This window comes from Heloderma suspectum, chromosome 3, assembly GCF_057233095.1.
Source record: "Heloderma suspectum isolate Gila_16-S chromosome 3, 16-S_ref, whole genome shotgun sequence".
NCBI lineage: Eukaryota > Metazoa > Chordata > Lepidosauria > Squamata > Helodermatidae > Heloderma > Heloderma suspectum.
In genome coordinates this window covers 121,104,159-121,131,206 of record NC_139460.1, presented here as the reverse complement: position 1 = coordinate 121,131,206, position 27,048 = coordinate 121,104,159, and the positions used below count along the sequence as shown (strand labels likewise).

The following is a 27,048-nucleotide window of genomic DNA, read 5'->3' as shown; positions in this document are numbered from 1 at the left end:
ACACAAACATGCTATGTTAAGATTTCTGGACTTGAGATGAATTTATTATTATAGGTCCAGGTAAGTAAATGGAATTATTTATTTAATTATTCCAAGGTGTTTCTCTACAACACAAGTGCTACAACACAAGCAGAAGCTATAGTATTTACTGGCTAGGAAAAATAACACCATCCCATGTGCTCTGTTGCCTTTGCTTGAGTTTACCATCCTCATTTTCCCCTAGTTCTGAAGAACTGGCAATAACAGAACTGCTGAACCTGAAACAAAACTTTAACCCAAGATATACTAAAAAAAAAAAAAAAAGATTGCAGATTTCTTGAGAAATATTATAGGGCTAATACCTGAGAAACAAAGAGAATCATAGCAGTAGTCACAGTACCATTGTTGTGATTACATTAGGACTGCTACATTGATTGAAAAGCATTTAAAATACACATCTAACATTTGAGTAAGACATTAGATCTGTGCTCACACCACAGAGGCCCTTCCCAGCAGCACTGTTAATACTACTGGTCCTTTCCTTTCTCTATTTGCTGTGTGTTCAAAAGCTCTGAACTGATCACATCATTTTCCTGGTTATGCCCATGTCTAGCTGCTTGAAAACAATAAAAGCATGGTTAAATATACAGCCTTAGTAAGAACTCAGACACGTACTCCACCGTAAATTCGTGTGTCCCCACAGGAATACAGTACACAAACTGCATTGCGCTCCACAGACGGTGAAATTCCACACATTCATCCACATGCATCACACCATTGCTGGGAAGAGGGCCACGCCAGATGGGGTCATCAAGGAAGGTCCGGATCCTGGTTAAGATGACTTCAAACATAGACAGGCCACAGCAGAGGCGTTCCTTGGTCAATAGGTCTCCTTCTCTTGCTATGGCAATTTGCTACCGTTGCAACCAAAGAGGACAAGGCAGAAACCAGGAGTTAGCTCTGCAGAACTGGCAGATCAGTCTAACTCAAACGTTAAAGTACACTAATGGAAATATCTGTTCGCCACTTCTGAGTCTGCACACTGAAACTAAGTCATTCTCACTATAAAAGATGAGAAACTCTCAAACAAAATGTCACAAGATACTAACAATCAACCACTCAGCAATGCTCCAAAAGTGATCTAAGGCATCTCTTTCACACACAAAAAGAATGCAGTCTAAATAAGAGAGCCATTTTCTTCTGGAAATTAATATTCTATCACAGTTCAGATTGAAAGCACCTCTGGCTTTTCTCTACTTTGTTCAGTGAATCATACGAGAACTAATGGCTTTTGATAAAGGTTACAGAGCATGCCAGCTGGCTCCCTGAAATTTGAACTGAGTCCCCTGCGTGATAATCCTATGCTCAGCAGGTTTCTCTACTCCATCTAAAATATTACCCTGGCACTGTCTCCTGGCAATTGGCTATTCACCCTTAAAAGCTGCTGTATCCACCCTTATCATGTACCAACAGGAGATGCCAAGGTCTCCTGTTCTTTGTATTGTGAAATTTTGGCATAATACGGCTTTGCTATTAAAAGAGTGAAAGCTGTACCTGAGGTGTTCCTAGTCTTTCAATCAGTGGGACAAGGTGGAGTGGAGCATACTTTGTTTCTAGTCTCTTCATTTTAGCATCAAGTCTTTCACCCTCTAGAAAGAGACAAAGTGGTTCTTTAACAGGGATATAGTGCTTAAAACAAAGATACCTTTCGATTTTTCTAATTAATTACTATGTATTCCTTGTATTACTTTATTTTGTATCCCGACGTTCTGTGTTAGGCATCCAAAGAGGCTAACAACAACAAAACCTAGCAAACATAACAAAGCCTAATAATCAGGAGATTTACTGAGCCTTTGGTGTGCATTTAGGAGAGCCAGGCCCCATCTACATGAACCTTTTACTCTGCAACTGCTGCGATCCAAGGACCTTCAGGATATACAACACAGTCACCGCTTTGCAGCCTAACCGTGGTTTTCACAGGGGAAATGAGGACTTCTGCAGAGGTGTTTTGCTGCAATTTTTTAGCTTGCTGTGGGCTTATCGTGGTTGCTGAGCTGTCTGTCCCTTCCTCAAACTGACTTTGCAGTTTGCGGTGGGTGTCGGGTAGGCATGCTTAGTGATTGCATCACTCTGTGAGGCCTTTTCATTTCACTCCTCGCTGGTCTTCCCTGTTCTTTTGCAGCTGTGCAGTAACAGAGAGGTATCCATTTTGGAATGATGGGTAGGCACGTAGCTCTCACATGGGCACGCCCGTTCGTATATGCAAACCATTGCAAGAGTGTGGGGCTGGAGGACTGCTGCTGTGATTGTGTACAAACAGTTGGCATGGTAACGAAGGAGCAGACTACCCACATCTTACCAAAGAGGAACAGACAGACACAAAAGAACCCCTAAAATACACAACAGCCACTAAAACGTGAAGTGTCACACCCCCACCCTCAAGCAGCTACGCATTTAAATATAATGGTAAAAAAAGAGCAGAGTGACTGCCGCCGTTTACTTCGCTTTAACTGCCATGCGTCAAGGCACAGTCGATTTTTCCGTTGGAGAAGTCCGCAGTAAATCATGCGTGTACCACAGCAGAAGCTAGTTTGCAGCTGCAATGTTGTGCAGTTATGACAGTGTGAACATTGAAAGAGGTGCCATGTAGATGGCCCCCCAGTGTGGTGTAGTGGTTAGTGTTGGACTGGGACTCGGGAGATCTGGGTGAAGCTCACCGGGTGACTTTGGGCCAGTCACTGACTCTCAGCCTAAGCTACCTCACAGACCATGTGAGGTTAACATGGAGAGGAGGAGGAGGGCTATGTAACTTGCTTTCGGTTCCTGACAAGGGGAAAAAGGGTGGGCTATAAATAGAATAATAAAAAAACACCATCAAAAACACCTAACACATACAAATAAAAGTAGCAGCCAGAAAGGACCTGGTGCTCAAGTTAAAGAAAAGATAAGAGGGCCAAAATGATTTCCATTTGCTTCAGCCTGGATTTTATTTGATGTATTCCTTCATCATATTTTGTACACTCAAGTGTAAAAAAAAAACTAATGGCAGAACACTTGCAGTAGGAGCTACTTATTTCACTCCTAAAATAAAGCTGTTGTATTCAAACATACTTTTGTTCCCACACACATTAAAATCAATTAAGATAAACCTTATCACACTGAAAATGCCAGACTCCAGGGAATGGAATTTTATGTACAGCAAAACTTGTTTTAAAAGTTTTTAATAGGCATTTGGTTTATACATCATTTGTGATGAGGAAATAATCCGTTGCAAGTGGGTGAACTCAACTGGCAAAGATCCCAGCCAATTTATTGGCTGTGTACTGAAATTCAATAGGCTGCTTTTAAGCTGTTGAAATTTCATTTTGCAAACTAGTGGGAATGTGGGAATGCTATGGGTGAAAAGCAACCACCAAGATCTGCGGCTGGCAATGAGAAGGACTGGAGAAACAACAAAACAAGCTGTGCTGAAAATAAAAGCTTTATGAGCCAGAAGTGTTCAAGTCACAAAAAGTGCTGACCACTTCCTCCAGCGTACGTACTGTAACACCTAGTTCGTTCCAATGACTTCAGTTCAGAAAACTTAGCTTGTTCACTCTACATGCTTCACAGCAGGCCTGCACAATTTGTAACTTACCAAATTAATGCTGTGCCTCGTTAGCTACAGGACAGGTTATGGTTAGCCCGCCACTTCTGCAGTCCCCATGCAGGCTGCACAATTAAGAGATTTACTGAGCCCATGGTGAGTATTCAGTTGGTGGGTCATAGTAAAAACACATACCTTTGACGTGGACTCTTGGTAAAATATTCTGGAATGGCGCAGCATGCAACAGATCACACACTTCCTCCAGTGACTGTAATGAAGACAAGACTCAACACACAGCAGCACACAAGAGAACCAATACAATCAGTAAGCACTTGGCAGAGGCAGCTTGTGCTGCTGCAACCTCCCTTTTCACGAGCAATTTGGCTACAGCACGATCCTCAGGCCAAAACCAATATGGCCTGGGAGATTTGCATTTGGATCTCCCAATTCCATTTTGAATGTGAAAAACTGTTGTAGAGGGCTCTAATTTTGATCGGAGCACCAGCATCAGAGAAGGGGAACCTGTTTGCCTCATGCTGTTTTCTTATCTTCCTTCTAAAGATGTTACCCCATAGCAGAGATAAAGAAAGCAGGCATCTATATGATGCTTGGGTTTATTCATTTATTTTGCTGTGGGGATAACAGCAGCTTCAGCAGGGAGGTAATTGATCAGGAAAATGGTGCAGAGAAAAGGGATTTCTTTTTTTCTGCACCAATCAAAATTAGAGTAGCTGTTTTTTAACTTGCAAAATACAATTATGGATTTCCCAAGCTACATCTGGTTCAGTCCTCGGATTCACAATAAACCTAGCTTTTCACTAGAAGAGGTAGCCTGTTCTATAAGCAGAATAGTCAAAACACAGTGCACAGTTTATCAAATAGCCTAATGCAAATGAGTAATTGTCAGTGTTCAAGTGGCAGACGGAGAGATGTGAACCAAGCAATGAGTCATGCTTTTATTTTTATAAATATTATTCCCATAATAATCCATTATCTCCTCAAGGACAGCTCCCACAAGAGGAACAGTTCAAAGACCCAGGCAAGTAATGGTGGGGCCTGGGCCATTTTAAAGCAATCTTCAAAACATAAGTAATTCAATAGGTAATTAGTTCAAGGAAATTAACAAACACTCATGAAACACACTGCTTCAGAGGGGTCTGTTAAATTTCAACTGCACACAGCAGCTAGACAAAATGAAGGTGAAGTGTCTACACCAGGTAGCGTCAGGGCTTAGTTCCTGAACTTGCTTTCTATGTCTGTGCTTAGGATAAGGCTATACACATTATAAAAACAGCTCTTCTGTGCATTTGCAGCAACGGTTTTCCTCCTGCTCCCCACAACAGAGAAACACAGCTGGTCCAAACATGGCTTGATAGAACTTCCAAATCAGAGAATATGGTGTATAGCAGCCTTCCCAAATCTGGTCCCCTCCAGATGTGTTGGACTACAATTCCTGTAAGTTGTACGCAAGTTCTAGTCCAACATATCTGGAGGACACCAGATTGGGGAAGGCTGGTTTAAAGTCCAGATTGAGACTACGTGTTCCTAACTACTGTCTGCAATCCACCCACCAATCCCCCAAACTACAGATTCTTGATATTATGCTGTGTCTTTCATAACAGTTAATATGTATTTTATACACATATATTTATAACTACTAAATTCAATCTATGTTCTTCAAGCATAGATGGCTGGTCCCTAGAAATATCCCCAATTTACAGTGCCATGTCTTCTCAGAAGTAAGATCCACTGAGTTCAATGGGGCCTAGTCTCGTGTAAACACATATAGCAGGAGGGGGGGGAACATGTGGCCCATGGACTGGATGCAGCCCTGACAGCCCCACTACTGCAGCGTTGTATCCAAACTAATTTTGGCTACTGTAGTGTTCCACAGTACTTTACTGTGGAAACTCAGCAGCAAATCAGCAAATGCTGCCACCACTCTGAGGAATTTCACAGGGCATCATAGCAGGACTGCAGCCCACAGCAGTTTCTGCCCCCCACCCCCTGCTGAAAACAGCTGTAGGACCTCCCGAAGTTGCCCACCCCTGACGTACAGGATTGCAGCCTTAAGGATCGTTAAAGTAGATGCCGTGGAAAGCCCTATATACGGCTTATCCCATTTTCAGACTTGTGCTCTGGGCTGCTACTGCAAATTCCCTCTTCCCCCAAGTAGCATAAGGCTACTTTTCTAGTATTTCACAGATGCTTCTCCAAAAACAAAGTATCTGTAGTTCCTAAACTGAGCACCAGGGGGCATCATGAGAACAGAACTCTTCTTTAGAAATATAAAAAGCCTACACTTCTGTCATTTTGCACCTGAATTCTTACTACAAATTCTAGAGCATTCCCCTACTTCTTCCTCAAAAGGTTATTTCCAAAGCAATCATTAAAAAGGGTTGGAGAGTTCACACTTGCCCCTTATAGTAGAGTTTGTGCCACAAGTACGATTTAAAACTACGTTTGAAGGTGCACAGAGATTCAAATCCACCACCTACCAAGCTCTGCTCAATGAGGAGGCAGAAGAGAATAGCGTTTCCCACTTCTCGCAGGTTCTGGAAACACACAGTTTTCAGTTCTGCGTATTCAACAATATCCTTCAGCTGATGATGAAAGAATTCCAGAATACCTGAGGGATAAGGTTTGGGAAGATGGAAGAGATATTGCGGAAATTAAAATAAATCACTCCTGTGACAAGCTTGGGTGTGAGGAAGCGATGCAGTAAATGTGCATGTTGCAAATATACATTTGTAGCTCACAGGGGCTATATTGAGCTGTAGGCATGAGACTGCAATATGGATTGGCTTTGGCAACTCAAGAGGATATAAGGAGCTTCCTCACTAGCAAAGGCCGTCCAGTCCTTAGAGAGTACTGGGCAGCCCATACACAAGAAATCGGAGTGTACATCAGAGTACATGCAAAGGTTCTGGATTAGAGTCATACTCCGGGTATGTATACCCACAAACAAATTGCTGTACCAGGAAAACCAAAGGAACCATGATTAGTAAGCAGATTTGCCTACATAATTTCTTCAGTTTTCTAGGTTAAAGATGAAGTGTTTTCAGATTTGATAACTGACAGGTTTTCAGATTTGGGAAAGGTGCAACCTCTGCCTCCAATTTTATGGGATAAGGGTTGTGCATTAATTAGTGTGTTGGAATGTACATGGTTGTTGTTGTTCAGTCGTGTCCGACTCTTCGTGACCCCATGGACCACAGCACGCCAGGCCTTCCTGTCCTGCGCTCTCTCCCGGAGCGTGCTCAAGTCCATATTCATTGCATCAGTGATGCTATCTAGCCATCTAGTGCACCTTTTACAATCCATCCAGATGCAAGAAAGCAATAGAGACCCAGGGATCCTGATACTCCTCTGCACACTCCATAAACACAGTTTGTCAAAAGAGGAATTAAGCCTAAGAAACTTCCTCCCCACAATCTGATGGGAAACCTCTCATAAGCCTTTGAATGACCCTCTGCCCCAAGCCAAATAGGCAGATATGTATGGTGGCCCACCAGGGATTCAACAACCTCGAATTTTTGCTGCCCACCTAGGACTGCAAACAGAGGGGTTGTCAAGGCAGGTCACCATGTACTGTCAGTGGCCTGTGATTGCCTTGATAAGCCTGGTTTAAAATGCAGAGTTTACTTTTCCAGGTAAGAATTTAGGGCAGCCTTCCCCATCCTGGAGCCCTCCTGATGATTTGAACTTCAACTCTCATCAGCCCTCAGGCTACTAGTGTCTTGGGCTACTGGGAGATGTAGCCCAAGACACGTGGAGAGCACCAGGTTGGGGAAGCCTGATTTAGGGGTTCCTCATTCTCCAAGATACTGGAGATGGTTTAGCCTAAAAATGGAAAATCAGGTAAATTGGATGTGGGCCAGCTAGACATTTTTCAATACTCTGCTCACATTCAGATGATCCTCCAAAACCAGAACTTTCCACTGCTCCTTACATGCAGGAGAAAGGGGAGGGGAGGAAGCACACAAGCCCAAGGCTCACAGCTGCTTGTGCCTAATCTGCCAAACCATGGCTTTGAGGATTCTCTGTTGTGTTGACACAAGGAGCCAGTTCAGCCAATTACCATGGCTTAAACAAGCCACGATGGCTTGTTTAAGCCATGGCGTGTGCCAGGCACCATTTGCCTAATTACCTGCCTGGGCTCCGCTTGTCGTGCTGGCTGAACCCGGGCAGCATAGCTTGCTGGAGGGGGAACAACCCTCAAATAATCCAACAACAGCCATGGGTTATTTGAGGGTTGTTTCCCCCTCCCAACAAGCTATGCCGCCCGAGTTTGGATGGCATGACAAGCCACGCCTAGGTGGGTAATTAAACAAATGGCACTCACCATGCACCGGCACCTGCCACAGCTTAAAGAAGCCACCGTGGCTTGTTTAAGCCACAGTGATTGAGGGAACCAGACCATCAAGTTGGTTTAGCTTCAGATGGGGACTGGCTGCAACATGAGGAATTTTTGCCTTCCACTGCATTATAAGTCATCGCTTCTGTACATGAACTATATGGATGGGTTTTACTAAAATAACCTTTCTCCCAAGTTTAAAATCTTAGGAAAATGGGGCTATGGATAACAGTATTTCATAGAAAGTTGCTGGAAAGACAGCCATGATAATCAGGAGCAAAAATGTGATACCCAGAAGGCCAAAATAATGCAAAACTATTTAGAAATTTGTCGCTTGCTAAGTCTGCTATAAATTAAATGAGAATTGGGATAAAGAAGACTGAAGACTGTTAGTAATCTGTCACAATCTGGATCATCACCTCTCAGTAAAGATTACGGCATATTATTACTACTACTACATTTATATTCCATGTGCATTGAAGGGAACCAAGGGGGCTCACATGGCCCTCCTCCTCTCCATTTAATCCTCACAACAACCCTGTGAAGTAGGTTAGGGTGAAAGTCAGAGACTGGCCCAAAATCACTTAGCGAGCTTCACGGCTGAATGGGAACTAGAACCCAGATCTCCCAATTCCCAGTCCAGTACTCTAACCACTACACCACACTGGCTCTCTCTTCTTCCTTGCAATCACACTATCAAAAAGAGATTGGGAGATGGGGAGTGCAGAGTTTTATTTCTATTTAATTGATTCCCCATTATACTCACAACAACTAGTGTGACTTTTGTCTAAAAAATTCCATCGCCCGATTTTAGGGTCCCTAACAAGCAAATCCCTCACGTTTTTAAAAATGGCTAATGAGGCAATTAATCAGCTCAGCAAGAGACACAAGGAGCACTGCATTCGATATACCCTTGACTCAAGTTAAGCCTTGGTAATGAGAGTCAAGCATCTCATAGGATGCAAAAACCAATGTAATTTAAGTTAAAGTGCGCTCTAATAAGACTGAGTAATATTGGGGAGCAGGGAGAGAGGTAGAGAATAAGAGATTCTCAAAGCCAGGAACAAGTGCAGTGATTCATTTGCATTAACAAAAATTGCGGAGGTGATGCTCAGGGATAGAGAGAATACGTTTTATAATCACAGTCAAACAATAATGGCTCATCAAAGATTATTCTTCTGAAGTGGCATCCCAGAGCAGCTCCTCTACTAGGCCCATTCGTGTTAAAAGGCTATAGCACCATCTGCACATCTCCTGAACAAATCAAGCTTTGAACTGTATCATCATCCCAGATGCCAAGATAATCACTTGTCTGTAGTACCTTGTCTCCCACTTCCACAGAAGACAAGAAATAAGCAAAAATGTTTACAGATGTTTTTCACACTTGGGAGTCTGGGGTGAAACCAGTCCACAGTCAATAGTCCATTGGGAAAGAGGGACCTGAAAACAGGATGGACAGATGACGCAAAGAGGAAAAGGGCCAGAAGACATGGAGTTCCAAGAAAGTGGAATGTAATGAGGAAATATTAATTCATAAAATAATGAAGGCAGAATAGTGTTGTTCCCTCTTTAGCTTTTTAGCTGTAAAATATTTTTATCCAAATATGATATACATTCCAAATCACCTGAGTTTAGACTATGAGAGAAGTACCTGAAGCTAGGCCATAGGGTGGGCACTGTGAAAGTGCTGTGGACATATTTTGTGTGTACTGTATGTATTACAGCAGTTAAAAACATAAATACCTGGATAAATTGTAAACATAATGCTGAAGTACAGTAGTTTCCATAGAACACAACACAGCAAAACATTTTCTATTTAGACAGGCAACCTTTGTTTTATACAGAGCTTATTTATACTGTAGAATTTGAGCTGGGGTTGAGGAAAGAAAACCTGGGGTGGGGGAGCCTCGGGCAGCACCAAGGGGCAGAAATGGCTGTGTGAAGTTGGCAAGACAGCAGTGAAGAGGCAAGTGCATGTGGAGTGGGGGGGATTAAAACCAGGCAGCAAAAGATGCAGGAAGGCCACAAAAGACTGGTTGCTGGGCGGGGGCGGGGGGAGGTAAGGGTAACTGGGAAGGGCTCGACTTTTATTCCATAACCTAATCTTTTACCCCAAGTTTTTAATTTGTTGTCGCACTGACCAGAGATCCCTGTATTTCAAAAGAAGTGTCAATTTATGACACCTTTTTATGACAACTTTTGCCTACAGAATATATTTGGAGGAAGTCTGAAAACACACTGGTTCCAGGGTCAGTGAGGTAAGCAACCTGTCCTGGACGGGGTTGCACTCCCCCTGAAGGAGCAGGTGTGTAGCTTGGGAGATCCATTCCCGTTGCTGGAGTCCTGGGTGGACTCCGTGGCCCGGAGTACTTGGGGCCACCTTCGGCTGATCGGCCAGCTATGGCCTTTCCTGGACAGCGATATCCTAGCCACCATAGTGCATGTGCTGGTAACTCCCCAATCTTTTACTGTGTTGTGTTCTATGAAAAATACTGTACTTCAGGATTATGTTTACAATGCACTTTACGTGGGGCTGCCCTTCAAGATGACTCGGAAGTTGCAGCTACTGCAAAATGCAGCAGCTAGACTGCTGACCGGAACACCCCATAAAGATCACATAACAACAGTTTTAAAGGAATTGCACTGGCTGCCAATACACTTCTGGTTGGAATTCAAGGTTCTAGTGATGACATTTAAAGCCCTAAGCAGCTTGGGACCTCGATATTTGAGGGAGCGCCTCTCCCTATGTATGCATGCCCGAGATCTGTTGGAGGGGCCCTCCTCTGCGTCCCACCAGTGCGTGGGATGTGGGAGAGGGCCTTCTCTGCTGTGGCACCTCTGTTGTGGAATGGCCTCCCCTTGGAGGCCCAATTGGCGCATACATTGGTTTCATTTCAGCACTAAGTAAAAACACGGCTTTTTACCAAAGCCTTTAAGGGCTAAACACATTTCCTAAAGGAGCACATAGTTTTAACTGTTTTATTGTTTTAGATTTTAATTCCTATTAGTTTATTTAATGGTTTAATATGTTTTAGCTGTTTAAATTATTTATTGCTTTTATACTGTTTAAATTGATTTTATCTGTACACTGCCCTGAGATCTTAATGACACAGGGCGGTACACAAATGTTTTAAATAAATAAATAAACAAACACACTGTCCAGATGCATGACTATGTCAAAAGAATTGTTTATTAAATAATTTATTAAAGCCAAGAAACAAAATCACCTCTTAATACTGGAATAGCATGATCTAAAGAGCACTTACCTGGGGAGCCATACTCATGTCTGGGCAATCTGCAGATTTTTGGCATCACTTCCATTAAGGTCTTCACATACTGAAGAATTGTGCCTTGTAACTACAGGAACACAGATGATTAATGATGTTGAAGAAAGGCAAGTCAGGTTGTGATACGCAAGATACATAAGCAGATATATTTGTATTCCTTACATCCTGGGGCTACTTCACACATCATAACATTTCTGTGTGCGCACATGAACATGCACAAAAATGTATAAACTGTCATATGTGAACCCTGCTTCCAAATGTGCAGAGGCTAAACAGATATGAGCACAACCTTTCATGTGGCAGTGTATTTGTATTTGTCCCTACATGCAGGTATATTTGTGTACCAAGAGAAACTGGGTATAGTAGGCTTTACTGCTACATAAGTGGTACTAGACTAAGCTGCATGGCATGAAAGCTATGCAGATTAGCTGGTTAAGACTGCCATCCCTTGGAAACTTACATGAAAACAATCCCCAGTGAAAACAATGGGACAATGCATATGATTAAACTATCCATCCTTCATGGATCTAGAAAATACTTATGCAGCAAAATCAATGTATCAGATTGTTCCTGATTCCTAATTGTGTTGATAAGAAAATGAAAATATTTTTGCTGATGCAACACTAATTACATATTCTTTAAAACTGAGCTCCAAAGTGAACTGGTAGAAAATATATCTTAAAATATGTTTCCTTTCAAAATTTAAGCTTCCTCAACAGTTTCTTCTTCAAAATTCTTATGTTGCTCTACTAAATTCTAGATTTCCAAGGTTTCCATCTCTTGGCAGACTCCACTATGTACATCATTTACACATGAAAAGACCTCACTTATTTCTGCTTGTGGCATGGACCTTTCTTCCCCCTCCTCCCCACTGCAGGCCTCTTGAACCACCTTAACGGCCTCTCCTGAGAGTTGGGGAACCCTCAGGAAAGACCTGGAAAACAGCGCCCAGAGTTGCAGGGAGAGGGGAGAAACTGGCCAAAATCAGGCAGAGACAGTTTGCTCAGGTAACTTCCTGCTCATGCAAGATGTCTCCACCTACCAGGAGAGGCACTGGGTTGGGTAAGGAAGACCCCTTGCACAAGCTGAAATCCACTTACACAGCACTGGGTACAATTCAATGTTCACAAGTAAAGTCAATGCCAGAAATAACCACTATTTTTATATTAGCCTGTAAGAAGTTTTGGCCAAACACTACAATGGATTGTGTGTGAGTTCAGAGGCAAATTTGTTATACAACTTCAGTTTAATTTTGCATCCAACAAAATATCAGCCACATGATGCAGCAAAGGTCATCACGGGACTCCCAAATGCTTGCTTTGCCTTCAGGTCTGAAGACTAGGTCAAATCTGATACGCTCTGCTAGACAGGTTCAGCCTTCGATGTTATACACCGTATAATTAGCTGTCAGGAACAATATTCATGAAGACTTGAAAGAAGAACAAAGAAAGCAAGTCTCCAAGCTATTGCTCCAGCAAGTAAAGAAGTATGCCATCAGCACACGTGGGACTTTGTGCAAATCCAGGAGTTTTACCTGGTAAAATGTTAATGTTTGTTCATTTTCAAATAATTTCAAGTACTACTAAGAATCACATACACACTTCCGCATTCCTTCTCATCATTCCAGTATTAAAATTATTCATTTCATTCAAGGCGCACACACAGTTCCAAGCATCACACACATCATGCATTAAGACTCATGCCTCTTTACACAAAACTGTTAATTGCTGTTCCCAAATATTTTCCTTTGTACCTCAGTCACTTATGGGAAACTGTACTCCAAGTCAGGGAAGTGTCACTTTGGAGGCTGGTGGCTCCAAGTTCAGTGGGGCAGTGAAACCACTCTGGGTTTCAGTCAGAACCCTAAAGGAGCTATCCAAGTGCTGAACCCAGTTTGGGGATAGGGTTCAGCACTTTGGATAGCCCCTCTAGAGCTCTGACTGGTTCTGACTAAACCCCAGAGCTGATTCACTGCCCCACTGAAATAGGAGCCACCAAGCTAAGCAGGGTCAGCCCTGGTTAGTTCTTGGATGGGAGACCGGCTTCCTGCACTGAGCAGGGGGTTGGACTCGATGGTCTTGTAGGCCCCTTCCAACCCTATGATTCTATGATCCTCCACTAGTTTAGGTCAGTCTTTCCTATCTTGGTGCTCTCCAAATACACACTGGAGTTGTAGCCCAACACATTGGGAAGGCACCACGTTGGGAAACCTTAGTCAAGTCTGGTTTGGATGTTCACTGAACTGAACAACAGGTGACTATTTCTTTTGCATTCAAATCAATACCGAAATAAAGAACAGTGTGTGGATCAACATACCAGGCTCTTGACAACTTTCAATAACTCTTCCATTACCACAGCAATGCCTTGATATCCCAGGAGCCTGCAGATGACTTTGAAATGAGGGGGACCAACGAAGTTCCTGTAGTTGCTATAAATACTAGAGTATGCCAAATTCAAAGCCTAAAGAGGAACAGAAACATAAAACACATTTATCAAATTAGGGCACAATCCTATGCATGGTTAGACAGAAAAAAATCCTACAATACCCAGCTTTCCCCAGCCAGCATACATATGTGTATTCTGTTTTTGAGTAAATGTTTTGTGTGATTCTGCTCTTAGCTCTAGGAGACAAACATTTACCTTATTTATCCTTTTTTTTAGTTTTTGCATGAAAATATTGGATTAGAACCGTAACTTCATTGCCCACAAAAGGATTCTGTGCACCTTGTAGCAAAATATCTGCTAAGGGTCCAATCCTATGCATGGCTGCCTCACACCTCATGCTGGAAAAAATGCAGCTTTCATATATAGTGCCATCATTAAATAACACATCTTTTCTGGAGCCTTAAAATCCCTTTAATTAATGATTTCATCAATCTACAAAAGAGATATTAACCAAGTTTGAAGTAAGAAAGTAGCCACAATCCAATTATTATTTATTCTTTTCTCAATTTTGGACCTTTATCAACAGACCCTAAATATGTTGAAACGCAAAGAGATACCTCTGTGCTGCATTGTAGTTATTTTAGGAGCAATTCAGACTGTCCTTTTTTCCTCCTAGAATCTACCACAGCAGATGTCTAGTGGATTATGAGAATCCATACACAAACGTATTCTGGATAAAATTAATAAATCCTCTTAGTTGATAACAGTTGACTGAAACATCAAGTTGTAAAAAATGCTTGCTGGAAATAGCACACTCCCTGGTACTGCAGTAGATAGCTACACACACACACACACACACATGATACAGGGATATTAGTAAAGGCACCTGCATTTACATTTAATTTACAAGAAAAGATCTCAGTAACATTTGGGTATGTTCTTAGGCTACAAAACATCATTTCCCATTCTTTCTCCACTTCCAATCCAGCTGTCGGAGGATAGGGAGATAATACAGCAACTTCGCTTTTTACATGTGGTTTCCTATTGATTTGTACTAAAGACTGCCAAGTTTTTCAAATAGCTACAAAAAGGTTCTAAAAAGATAAAGTGATGTGGAAATGTAACTAAGAAGATACGAATTTAAGCAGCACTTTCCCCTTTACATATTTTTTTAAGTTTTATTTTATTGTATTTATTAGATTTATATCCCAACTTTCCCCTAAGGAACTCAAGGTGGCATATATGGTTCCCCTTACCTATTTTATCCTCACAACAACCCTGTGAGTTAGGCCGAGAGTCAATGACTGGCTCAGGGGTTTGAACCTGTATCTCTCTAGTTGTAGTCTGACACACTAACAACTACAGCATGCTGCCAAATAAGTGGCACATGCAACTTTGGAAGATCTATTCAACAGCAGAAAAGCTGTTGGAGAAAATAGAGGTATGATGTTCGCTAGACAGCATTACAAGATTATAGAAAAAGCACAACGCAATGTAGAATATGCCAATAAGAATGTGTGTTTCTGCAAAAAATGTTTTTCACACTTAACAAACCTAACACAAAATATAGAGTTAAACTATTTATGTGTAGATATTAGCCTAACATTAAAAGAGGCATACATTTGCAGCAAAAAATGTAAATTCAGATACAGAAGAAGAATTAATAGTAGCAATCTGACAGATGCTACAAGGGAATAAAGCACAAATGTGCTTTCTAAGGGTATGCTTCCCCCTCCCCAACACAAAGAGTTCTGTAATGATGTCACTGAAGAACAGAACATTATTCACCCACATCAGCAGCAAAGCAAACCCAGACACACAAAATCAGAATCTAACTGGAGCACTCCAGCAGTGCATTTTGTATCAGGAAGCCAGAGAAAGTGAAGGCTGGCTATCCCGCATTCCCAGAAAACCTAGGCAACAGAATGCTTAAGGCTGGATGCTCTCGCATATGAATTTAGGAAGAAGGTAACAAAAGAGCCCTCATTGCTAGCATCCTTGTTGAAGAGAACTACAAGTATCAAATAATGAGAACTTGGTCCAAATAACCGGCTGGGGGAATTTGACAACCACAGATTGTGAAGAAAACTATTTGCTCAAAAAAGGACCTAGTCATTATCTTTACCCAAATATCTGATGACTCAGGATCTTGAGAAACTAAGGGTGAGTATGAACTTTTTAAACTTGATAAATAACAAATGGCATTTCTCCTCAGTATTTCAGTTCAATACACCTCTAACATATGCATATGTGAGTATGTGAAAGTGAGGAGATGAAGTAATGTTTTGTTTGAAAGCTATGCGGAGAAGAAAACAGCGCGAAAGGTGGGGAAGGGAAGAGAAACTCATCTTGAAGACTCGAATCAAAGCCAGCAAATATATTTAATCTTACCTATAAAAAGGCAGTTCAACTAGGCAATATTAAATAACAGCACAAATAAACGAATTACAAATGCACAAAGCAATGCTGTAACTGGAGGGAAAACACACAATCATTTCTGCATGTGATGCACCTCTCCTTTGATAACGCATGTCTGTTCATCTGATGTGTTTAATCCAATGGTGAATCACAACAGATTTGCCATTACTGTTGGTTTATCAAAACAGGAAAAAAACTGGCTCCAATTCTCAGGTGCTTGCTTTACTTTCTTGAATACTCAATTTAAATAGGCAATTTTAATTGTATAAACTATTTTCTTTCTGTTGTATTTCAGCTTTGAGCAAAAAGAAAAAAACAGAAGAAAAATTATCTGAAGACCTAAAATTCACAAACTACCAAGAAATGGTAGAAATGGTGATTTGAGAAATCAGTTCTCAGTTCTCACTTTTTTTTTTAATTTATTGGGGTATTTTAATAATATGAAGTTTGACTCTGCCATGTTGTACTGTTGAAACTAAGTAAGGTAGGTCCCTCTCTTTCCTCCACAATAGCAATACATGTAATACTTCTGTAACACTATGAAGTAATCCATAATGCATTCCAAATGTATTAACAAGTTTATTTGAGGGGAGTTTTATGCACCTGCTTGATTTAAAGAACAGGTCCCAAATGTGTACAGGCTAAAGGTCAACTATAGGCAATGTAATATTTTTATCCTGTTTCATGAAGAAAGAATTTTATCTTAGACTAAAAGTATAATTCAATGTGATGATTGAAAACCAAATACTTTCTAGTGACTGAATTATTCTTCATGAAATACTTGAGTTATTGCATACGTATTACTATTCACATGCAACACGGTGGCACCTTTACTTGGAAGTGGGGAATCCTCTCCAAGCAAGAATGCTTATAATGTCAATGCTCTAATATGGAATCAAGTGGCACAATCTCACACATGCATGGGCATATGAGCATGGAAAAGAAGCCAGGAAAATGCTGTGAACTGGCCCCAAGAGGTTTTTGTTTGCTGCCACAATAACAAAAACATTTATATGGAAACTAAACAAGGAAAAGCTAAACTCTTTATAGGTGAGCTTGGACGATCAGCAAGGGAAACAATGCAGCATCGGTTGTTTCCCCTGCCCCCACATGCACTGGTCATGCGATCAGCTTTACCCTAATTACCTGCTCTGCATTGCAGGTTGCCGTGTCATCCAAACCAAGCACATGGTGGAGCTGTAGTTTATTTCCACACACCCTATAACCCATACTGCAACACGTGGGTTCTAGGGTGAGTGAGAATGAACTACGCCCGTGCCAGGTTCAGACGACATGGCAACCCACGGCATGGGTAATGAGGGTAATCCCATTCACGCAACTGGTGTGGGCGGGGGAAACAACCGATGCTGCATTGTTTCCCCTGCTGATCATCCGAACTCAGTCTATATCTGAAGTGCCATACAAATCCCTTAAAATCAAAGGGGGTAGGTTAGTGGGCTGGATGTAGACTTAGTCATACTTTGAGAAGACACACTCAAATCAATGGGACTTAGGTCAACCATGACTAACTTAGGTCACATGGATTTCAACTGATCTAATCTAAGTGTGACTAAGTCTGGATACAACCCAGTGATTTAAAAGGGATGTGAATTGCACAGTCATATTTTAGCAAGTTCTACACTATCACTTTATGTTGAGGGTACCAAAGCAGAAACCACTGCAGTATTAAATACTTGCCAAGCTATTAGTAAATATGGCATAGCAAACTTGTTTATCTTGCATGAGATGCTCAAAACTGATGCAAAGATAAATTATCTCTTCCATGAACAATACTGGATTGTACAGTACTTGTGCCCTGTTGAAAGCTCCTTTTTGTGTCATAACTTTTTCACTGTCTTGGCCTGGAAAAGCAGGCAACAATTATGGAAAATGATGTATAACAATTGTCAGTTTGATTAGATGCCGAACGAAACATCAAAAATATAGGTACTTAAATTCCCTTTGTGACTTTGAAATAATCCCTCTTTTTTCAAATCAAAGAGAAAAGGCACTCCAAATAAGCACTTACACATTCTTCATGATTCCAACAGTACAGATTGATCTGAAGCAACAATGTAAATAGCTTGAGACCATCCAATACTGTAGCTTCAAGAATGTTAATTCTTGAGCAGTGCCCGGATGGAAGGCTACTTGGAACTCCATGTAAGCCTCTCTGAGGTTTTGTTTTGCTTTTAAAAAATGTAAAGAAAAAGTGGCTTATAAGTTTAATAAGAAAAGGCTTGAACAAAGAATGTTTGTGACGTTGAACTTTTGACTGTAAATTAAAGCAGTTCTACATTATTGTTTGAAATTGTTCTTAGGAATACAAGTAATGTTTTCAAATAGTATTTCCCCCACTTAAATTCCAGAACACCAGTGTTTATGATCCTCTCAGTTCTGCATGTTGAAACCTTTTGGTCTCCTGAATCTTAAGAGGCATCACTATTCTCTGAAGGGACATTCTGAGAAGACAGATGATATCATGATGGGAGTGACAGTGCAAAATATAACAGGAAGCACAGCTCTCGTGATCTGGCCCAAAATGGCAGGCTGTGTTGACAGCTTTTACAGCATCATGTACAATCCAAACTGGGACAAAATGCTGTCAGGGTATACCAGCAAATATTTTCAGAAAGAGGAGAGAGTGCCAGCTAGTCATTCTTCATTTGTCATTGAGAACCTGATTCCATTAACAACTTACATTCTGTGTGTAATGTGTCAGTCGGCAAACCCATCCAGTGACCAGTGCAGAATTTTTAACACCCCTGAACAAGACCCAGCATCCACAAGCAAAAAAAAGAAAGACCTGGCAGTGGGCATATGGCTAACCAGCACGGTTTTGCTTCTCATCATTCTGGGTATCCTTGTCTATGGTTGCTTGCATATATGGTGGCGCAAGAGAAGAGAGGGTTTATCACAGAGTCAAAGCATTACACCAGACGATAAGGAAGAGGCATGGGCAAAACATGAAGCATGCAGTTCAGAAGTGTTCACCAAGCATGCCCAACTGGCCCAACGTGTTAGAAACACAGACGGGGCCCAGTTGGCTACCATTATTGCAAATCCTTTAACATCTAAGAAGCCCATCATGCTGAGTTCCAAAAGCCAGGATTTTGTGCCTATGTCTATATGTCAGTCTGCCATAAGTTAGATATCCTTAACTGGAACCAGCCACCATTCATGATTTCCCATGCACAACAGTATGTCTATTCAAACCTACTTGATGGTTGTTCAAGAAAGTACTGCTGTACGCAATCAATTTCCTAGATCACAACTTCCTCTAAACTATTACATCTGCATTTTATTATAGGTAAAAGAATACATGGGAAAAACATCTAATAGCCTCCTTGATTTTCAAAGAACAGCAAGGTTATGGACAGGAAGAGATAAATCAATTGCTGGGATTCAGTTAGCTACTTTAGGCATGCCTCAAAGCATTTGGGCACTCAGTGGGATTTTTGAATGTATTTCTTTGAACAGGAGAATCCCACATTAAAAACTGATTTGATTCCAAAAGTTGTTTACCATATAGGAAGAGGGAGAGCTATGAAACAGATTCCAAAGCTTCCCTAGGTGCATGGAACTAGCTTTATATTGCTTGTGATCTTAAATAGGAACAACTATGTACATAAGCATGCTGGGAGGAAAGAAAAACACATTTGTAAAACAAACTGGGAAATATGGTGTCCATATAGGTCATAATGTCTCAGTCACTTCTAAACTGTACCCTATACCAATTGAGAAGAAGGGTATTGGGATCCTAATGGTGGCAGACAATTGAGAAGAAGGGTATTGGGATCCTAATGGTGGCAGACAGTGGGGAAATGTTAGCTTTCAGACATTCCCCATCTTCTATCCTGAAGTCTGTCCAGCAGAGCGATTTCCTCTTAACTCCATAGTTATTCATGATACCATTAAAAAAGTTACGGTCTTTTGATTAAAGCTGCCAGTTAGAATTTTTATGTTGCATTTTGTTACATAGCTGTGGAATAGTATGAATAGTTTAAGTTAATACACTTTTTTACAGCTATAAGGAAAAATGTACACCTGCTAAACTGATTACTGTTGTCATTTCTAGTTGCTTAATTTTCTAGTTATCACAAAGTAGACATACATGTGGACTATCTACATAAAACTCAAGTGCCCCACACATGTAGGTAACTGTGCCAAATAAATGCTGAGCTGATCTTTCTTCGGGGACCATTCATTCACCAAACATTGAAAATGGGTTGAGTTTCATTGGCTTCAATGAGACTATTCTTTAAGGTAGACAGGTATTCAGTTGTGACTGGTTATGTCTCATACATAGAACTTTAAATAAAATGTGAATGAAGAAATTAAAAACTTGTGTCTCAGTACAATTATTAATTCTGGGTTCTAAGAGAGAGAGTTTTTATGACCCTGATTTCCCTCTGTTCAACCTTAAAGACCATTTCAGATGCTCCATGATGTATTCTTGGTCATGAAACTTTAAACCATATTTCCAATTTTGGATGCAAACCAGTGTTTGTGCAAACCAGAGTTTGCCCTAGTTCAATAACCCTGTTCTGGCATTCTAACCCCCAATGCAATTACAACTGCACGAGAGAGAGCATTGGCTCTGCACCCTCCGTGAGTTGGAAGGCAAACTTCTGCAGTGGAGGGCAGGGGAGGACGCTGCTCTATTCCTGTGGGTTCCCCGCCTGATTTAGAACCCTAATCATCTAGGATTCTAACCTGCACAGGGACCCTACGCAAGTAGATCTGGCTCCCTGATGCAGATGTTCACTCTCCAACCCTTGGATAGATATGGTGATGAAGATGATGACAAAGAAGGTGGAGCTAGCGTGCTGATTTCCACTCTCCCTCACGTGATTCTACTGTGTCTAACTGTGTCCGGATTAGAATGTCTGAGTAGGGCTAATGCCACAGAAAACTATAGTTTGTTCAAATAAGGGAGGGAGGGAGGGAATCAGAGCACACAAGGGGAGGAGAGAAGGAAGGGGGAATATGAAAGCCCAAACCTTCACTGTGGCCCAAATCCAGTTTAGCTGTTTTGTCTGAACCAGCCCAATATCTCTGTATGTTAATTCTCACTTGTAGTTCTGCCTTTGAGAATTAAACAAATAATTATATAGCACTAATAAGCTTGAAGTGGAAGACGTTAAAAAACACAGTGCAAGGCCTGATAATGCATAAGTATGGAGTATAATTTTTCAAACATTTCTCTGTCACATGCAAAAACAAATATGGAAAAATATTAACCTTTGATCCATGTAGATATTGGGGCTGTGCATTAGGTTGCTTATCTCTCTGGAATTCCTGAGAAAAGGGTAGTACTGTTCGAACAAACCTATATAAATCAAACAAGACAATAGAACAATTTACATTTGAACAATAACCTGTATAACTTATCCTCCATTGCCTCTAAACCACATTAAAAAAAGATGCCTGATTATTCCATAACGTGGAGCTGTAAGTCTGAGAAAGATGATGTGGTAGTCTTTTAGATATTTCTCATCATTCATCACAGAACTAATATACTGCTGAATATCAAAACACTACTGAAGATTCAATTACATTAAACACTTGAATAGAGAAAAAACTGCATCCTTCTAAGCTAATTAGAAATCCATTAACAGGCTCCTGGTATGCTTGTACTTGGGCTGCCTTACAGAAAAAGAAAAATCATTTAGATTACTGATACATATATAATCTTATGATCCTACACAAACAACCCTTTTCTTTATGTTTCCATGTGTATTGATGGGATATTTTGCTACTATCCCTTATATAAATGGTGTTACGTTTTTACAATCCTGTTGCACAAACAATTCTCATTGATCTGGTTCACATGACACACTGGGCTCACCGTAGGTTATTTAACAAGCCAAGGGTTATGCGAGGGTTGCTTATCCTTCACATAGCCCTCAATGGCCAGGTTCAGACGACACACCACAACCCTATCGAGGGTGGCATATTCAAAATGGTGCTGGCTCATCATGGGTTAAATAACTCTTGGTGAGCCTGGCATGTCATGTAAACTAGGCCATTACATTTGTTGATCAACATCACACTGTGGCTGGATGGCTCAAAGTAAATACACAGTGGTGTTAAGTTTTTACAATCCTGTTGCATACTCATTTTTCCTGGTATCTTGTCTAGCGAAAGGCAAGAACTGAGTTCTCAAGATCTCTTTAGGTATGTGAAATTGAGTTGGTTTGGATAATCATATCTTGGTTTATTAAGATGAAATATGCATCAGCCTTTTCTGCACTCATCCAGCTTCTTCCACTCCTCCCTTTGCACGAGCTGAAATTAAACCAGGAAGCCTCTAATTAATCAGCTTCCCATTTCAGCTTCAGAACAAGCCAGGACATTAAATCAGCTTAAAACCATGGTTTAATATCCTGCCTTGTTCAGAGCATAGTTTCCCAATTCAGAATCCTAATCACCCTGCAAAGAGGGGGGAGCAAAGGGAATCCATGAGCAAGCAAAAGGCACATTCATATCCCAGCTCATCATTAAGCTGAGATATAACCATCCAAACAGGGCCATTGTTTCTACATACACATCAGGTCTTTTCCGTAAAATTATTCTGTGTAAGAACATACTCCAAGGGTTCCTCCAACTTTAAAGAGTAACTGCAAACATGCACTGAGAACCAAAGGAAAAATGTGTGTGTGTGTGGGGGGGGTGATTTGCAGCAGTGAAACAGCAAGTGGAGAAAGGGTGGATGCTATGTCATCAAGTATTGTGTAGTGTAGTATGCCCTTCACTGGGCAGATGTTTCATAACAACTGATGTTCTTAAAAAGTATTTTTAGAACATCCAGCCCTATATTCATTTCAGTTCATTTTAATAATTTCCTTTATTAATTCAAACAGTCAAGAAGAAAGCTAGAGAGTTGAAGTACATAAATCAATTATGCAGATTCACTGCATAATAAGATATATTCCCTCCTTTGCTCTCTGATAAACAAAATTATTTTTATAAATCTACTTTGGTTCAGTATGCTGCTAAACTGCAGGTTTTGGCATGCTTCAAGATAATCAGGTTGTGTTACTTTTTAATCGCTGGATGATGACTTTCCTAGCAATTTATCCATTTTCATCAGCACAGTACTAAGCAGCCAAAACAAAGTAGATTGCACAAATCAAACTGTTACCAGTGGTCTGTATGTGTGCGTGTGTGTGTGCAGTAATTAATAAATACACCATGCAGATTTTGAAGTATTCATTTCACTTTCAAGCAGTCCAATCCCAAGGACGAGTTTAAGATGAAAACAGCTGAACATGCATCATCTAAGTCAGCTTTCCCCAACTGGGTGCCCTCCAGATGCTTTGGCCTACAACCTCAATTATTCCTGGCCATTCACCATATTCACTGGGGCTAATGGAAGCTGAAGTCCAAAAGCATCTGGAGGGCACCAGGTTGAAGAAAGCTGACCTCAATAATCCTTAATAAAGCCGTACTTAATGTTAGTGATAAGTGGTGAAATACAAAGCACCGACATAAAGGGGCAGCTACATTCGTTGGACATTACGCAAACTGGGTATTTTTTTTGTTGGTGCAGCATTTAGTTAAGGGATATGATTGGGAGCCTGTCAGAGAACAAAGGAGGCTTTAGATCCACGGCTTCCTCCAACCTGCCCCCGCAGCATCTGGTTTAGGCCCCTACCACAAGCAGGACCACCACTGGTGGCACTCGTACGCCCGCAGAGCTTTCTGCAGTGTACCAGTAGCCTCTGTGGCGGATGTGCCACCCCAACTTCCGCCCCATCCTAAATCCCCTCAGTCAGCCTTCGGTAGGGATTATGCCTGCTCTGTAAAAAAGTCAAACGAAAGTAGAATAGTGCCACCAGGAAGTAACCCTGGCCTTCTTACGGGGCTGTTGTATAGATTACTGTAATAATATATGGGAGGATGGGCTCTGAATCCTTGGAAGTGTTACCTGGATGATAGGTATTACCATTACTATAATAAAAAGAAAATTCACGGCAAAGCACAAATGAACAGAAAAACAGAGTACGCTTATTATACGACTACTTAGAATTTATATATGGCCTCAAACCAGGAGCTCTTCTTTTTCTTTGCATATGTTTCCAAGTCAACAAGCTTCACATTTGGTCTTGGATGCACAGAAAAGTTGAAGACAAACAGATGCAATTAGTAAATGTCCACTAATTTAACAGTACCCCATCCTATTATTTAATCTCATTACAATATGAAAAGTAAACCATTACAAACATTCGGGCAGCTTAAAGTGCAGCGTGCAATAATGCTTTTTTAAGAATGACTTCAACTTTTGACCCCAATACTGAAAGCTTTTTGCAAATGCTGAAAACTTTGTTAACAGTTTAAAATTACATTCAGGTAAAACACACACAGGGGCACATGATCACACTTGGCCCAAGAAAAGATGTTTGTGGTAAAAGATCAAATGCATTCTAATGCAGTAGCAGAGAAGCCCAAAAAGTATAGCTACTTCCCAAGATCTTCCTCGCATTGTTATATATCTAAATAATATATAATAATATTATTATATATTATAAAATATATTATATTATAAAATAATATATAAAGTATCTTGCCAATGTGAAACTGAGCTTGTGATTCCTAACCACATACTAGCACCAAGTAGTAAGTACTACAGAGGATCAAGTTAAGAATTCCTCAATGATTCAGTAGTTCATTGCCAATGGTATTTTTAATGGAGGGAAGCAGTTTAAGTACTTCTGGAAGGTGAGCAACCAATTTCCTTTACGAATTAAAAAGGTGGAAATGATAAATCTGGTCAAGACAATAGGTTTTATCCAACAGTGTAAAAGAAACTAACTCATCCTGGAGTGTTTCATGAGAAAAGTGAAACTAAATCCAACTATGATCTTCCACTTGCACAAGATCTTGTTCAAAGGCTGCACAAGTAGAAGCATGAAAACGGCTATAGAGCCTATCTATCATATCACTGCATGAAATCCTGTGCAAGTATTTGTGGAACAATGCTAGCAGCTGTTTTCCTTCTACACATAATACTTCGGATCCATCTAATTATTTTGAAGACCTTCTTTTACACAGTCTATTCTGATTAAATGGCAAGGTCTCCGTTCATACTTGCTTCCTCTGCATGCAAGCACAGTGGGACTATCATATGAAAACCATAGGCTAGAATAGAGGATTAAAATGGAACATCATGATCCATTAAATATACGTAATGAGAACAATTAAAAAGACACAAGCATATATGTACATAAATGCACACGTGGAAGAACATACAGAATGATCCAACACTTGCTCAAAGAGAAGACAAGGAAACCATTGGTAATTTATTATACATTTTTCAATATTTAGGCTGCAGAGTTAATGCTCTTATTCATGCAGGGCAGCCTTGGAGACTTATTTTCTTCTTTGAGAGGAAAGTGATCATGCATGCTCAATGGAATAGAATTCAAAGAAATAAAATGGAATAAAATTAAAAGCCACAGGACATGCTGAGCTCTGGACTGTAGCACATATTGTTTTTGCCGGTTTTGTTTCAAGGGGAAAAAATCTAATTTATCCAGAGTTAATTTAATTAACAATTCTAAGCTTTTGGAAAAGCTTCCAACAGACATTCAGCAATCAAAGAGGAAATGGTTATTGTCAATATCAGAGTCAGTGAAACTAAGTGATTGATATATAATGAGCTGTCATACTAACCTGTTAGTGGACCCATTGTAGCAATAATTTGGAAGGAAATCATAATTGAGCTCCCAAAAGACATGAAGGGTGATTCTTCCATAGGGAGCGGATACATTATGGTTGGCTTCTCTGAACATGGCATCAAAACTGTCCAGTGTCATGTATCTGCTCAGGAGTTTGTGTGTCATCTTGTTTATTTCTACCAACCCATCCAATTCCTGAGATATATATTTTAAATAAAGTAGGGAAGTAAAGGACAGAGGGAGGGAAGAGTGCAATCAGAATCTTGTCAAATAGGATGCAGGTCCGCAAAAAAACACATTTTGAATAAATCACTAGGAATATCTGAAACGTGTTTAAAAGCCCAGTTTACTCCCAGCATGCCTTTTCAATACAGGGGCAGAAGAAATTCCACAGAGGAATGACTACACAACAGCTCTTAAAACTTCTTCCTAATAGCAGTCAATAGGTAGCTTTTGTTCTGATATGTGAAGAGTTTATCTGCGCTCTTCGCCTAGTTTAAATAATCTGATTAGTCCAGTGAAAGATATTAATGAAAGGCCTAGATTTCATTAATACAGGCCGAAAAGAAAAGCACTCTCTACACTAAATGCTACAAGCCAGAAAACACAAATTCAGGCAGCCCTAATATAGCAAGCCATGGCCCTTCAATTCGGACATGGCAAAAGGTGTCAAAAAAAATGAGAAGTGGGATGAAGTTATGTACCACAGTTATTGGAAGCAGATGTCCCATCACTGTGCCGAGTGATGCTTCATGTCACTAAAGAGGATGTGCCTAGCTGTCTTTGTTTTTTATTTCCAAACTTTGTACAATTTCATCTGTTTTAGGTTACACATGGTCTTCTCCTCTTTCCCTCTTCTGGCCCAGGCTTACTAAAGAGAGCAACAGGTTGTAGGACAGAGCTGCAGATATTGGGGAAGCAACAGAAAAGGAATCTGAAGAAATAGAAGGTAGAGAAAAACTGAATAGAAGGGTGAAAATAAGCAGAAGGGGGAGAGAATGGAGGCTAGCTTTGGAGGCAGACACTATCTGGCTATCAGGAATGAGAAGTGGGGAGGAAGGCCACAAAAGGAAGAACTATTCTGGGATCAATGGAAGAAGCCACAGCTGGTCACCACCTCTCCTCTTCCATGCTCTCTTTTGCTTGCTGTTAGCCTTGCTATAAAAGCAGGCTTACAGACAGGGAAAGCTTTCACCCCCCTCCCATCTCAAATCCTTTTGAGCATGCAAAGATTAGAGGAGGGTGGATGTGAAAAGATGGGTTACTATGTTACACAGCTCTTCCCCTCCCCCCACATCAATGCTTTGTGATATTTGGAAAGCACCAGCTTAAGCCATGTTGCCAGACTGGAGA

At 40.7% G+C, this 27,048-nt stretch overlaps 2 protein-coding genes across 2 annotated transcripts in view; one reads left to right on the top strand and one right to left on the bottom strand.

The window, feature by feature from the left end:
• CYFIP1 (cytoplasmic FMR1 interacting protein 1) overlaps nucleotides 1-27,048 on the bottom strand; it is a 66,791-nt gene that overhangs the window by 1,593 nt on the left and 38,150 nt on the right. The window contains exons 22-29 of the mRNA XM_084844324.1: nucleotides 25,691-25,890; nucleotides 21,257-21,344; nucleotides 13,526-13,669; nucleotides 11,189-11,279; nucleotides 6,064-6,194; nucleotides 3,761-3,833; nucleotides 1,534-1,628; nucleotides 655-893 (exon numbers count right to left, since the gene is read on the bottom strand). Coding sequence (XP_084700450.1) covers nucleotides 655-893; nucleotides 1,534-1,628; nucleotides 3,761-3,833; nucleotides 6,064-6,194; nucleotides 11,189-11,279; nucleotides 13,526-13,669; nucleotides 21,257-21,344; nucleotides 25,691-25,890 — 1,061 coding nt within the window. The remainder of the gene's footprint in view (nucleotides 1-654; nucleotides 894-1,533; nucleotides 1,629-3,760; nucleotides 3,834-6,063; nucleotides 6,195-11,188; nucleotides 11,280-13,525; nucleotides 13,670-21,256; nucleotides 21,345-25,690; nucleotides 25,891-27,048) is intronic.
• On the top strand, nucleotides 18,491-19,163 carry LOC146350142 (fibronectin type III domain-containing protein 9-like). Its single transcript, XM_084844331.1, has one exon. It carries the CDS (start codon nucleotides 18,495-18,497, stop codon nucleotides 19,161-19,163), a length of 669 nt encoding a protein of 222 aa, XP_084700457.1. The 5' UTR covers nucleotides 18,491-18,494.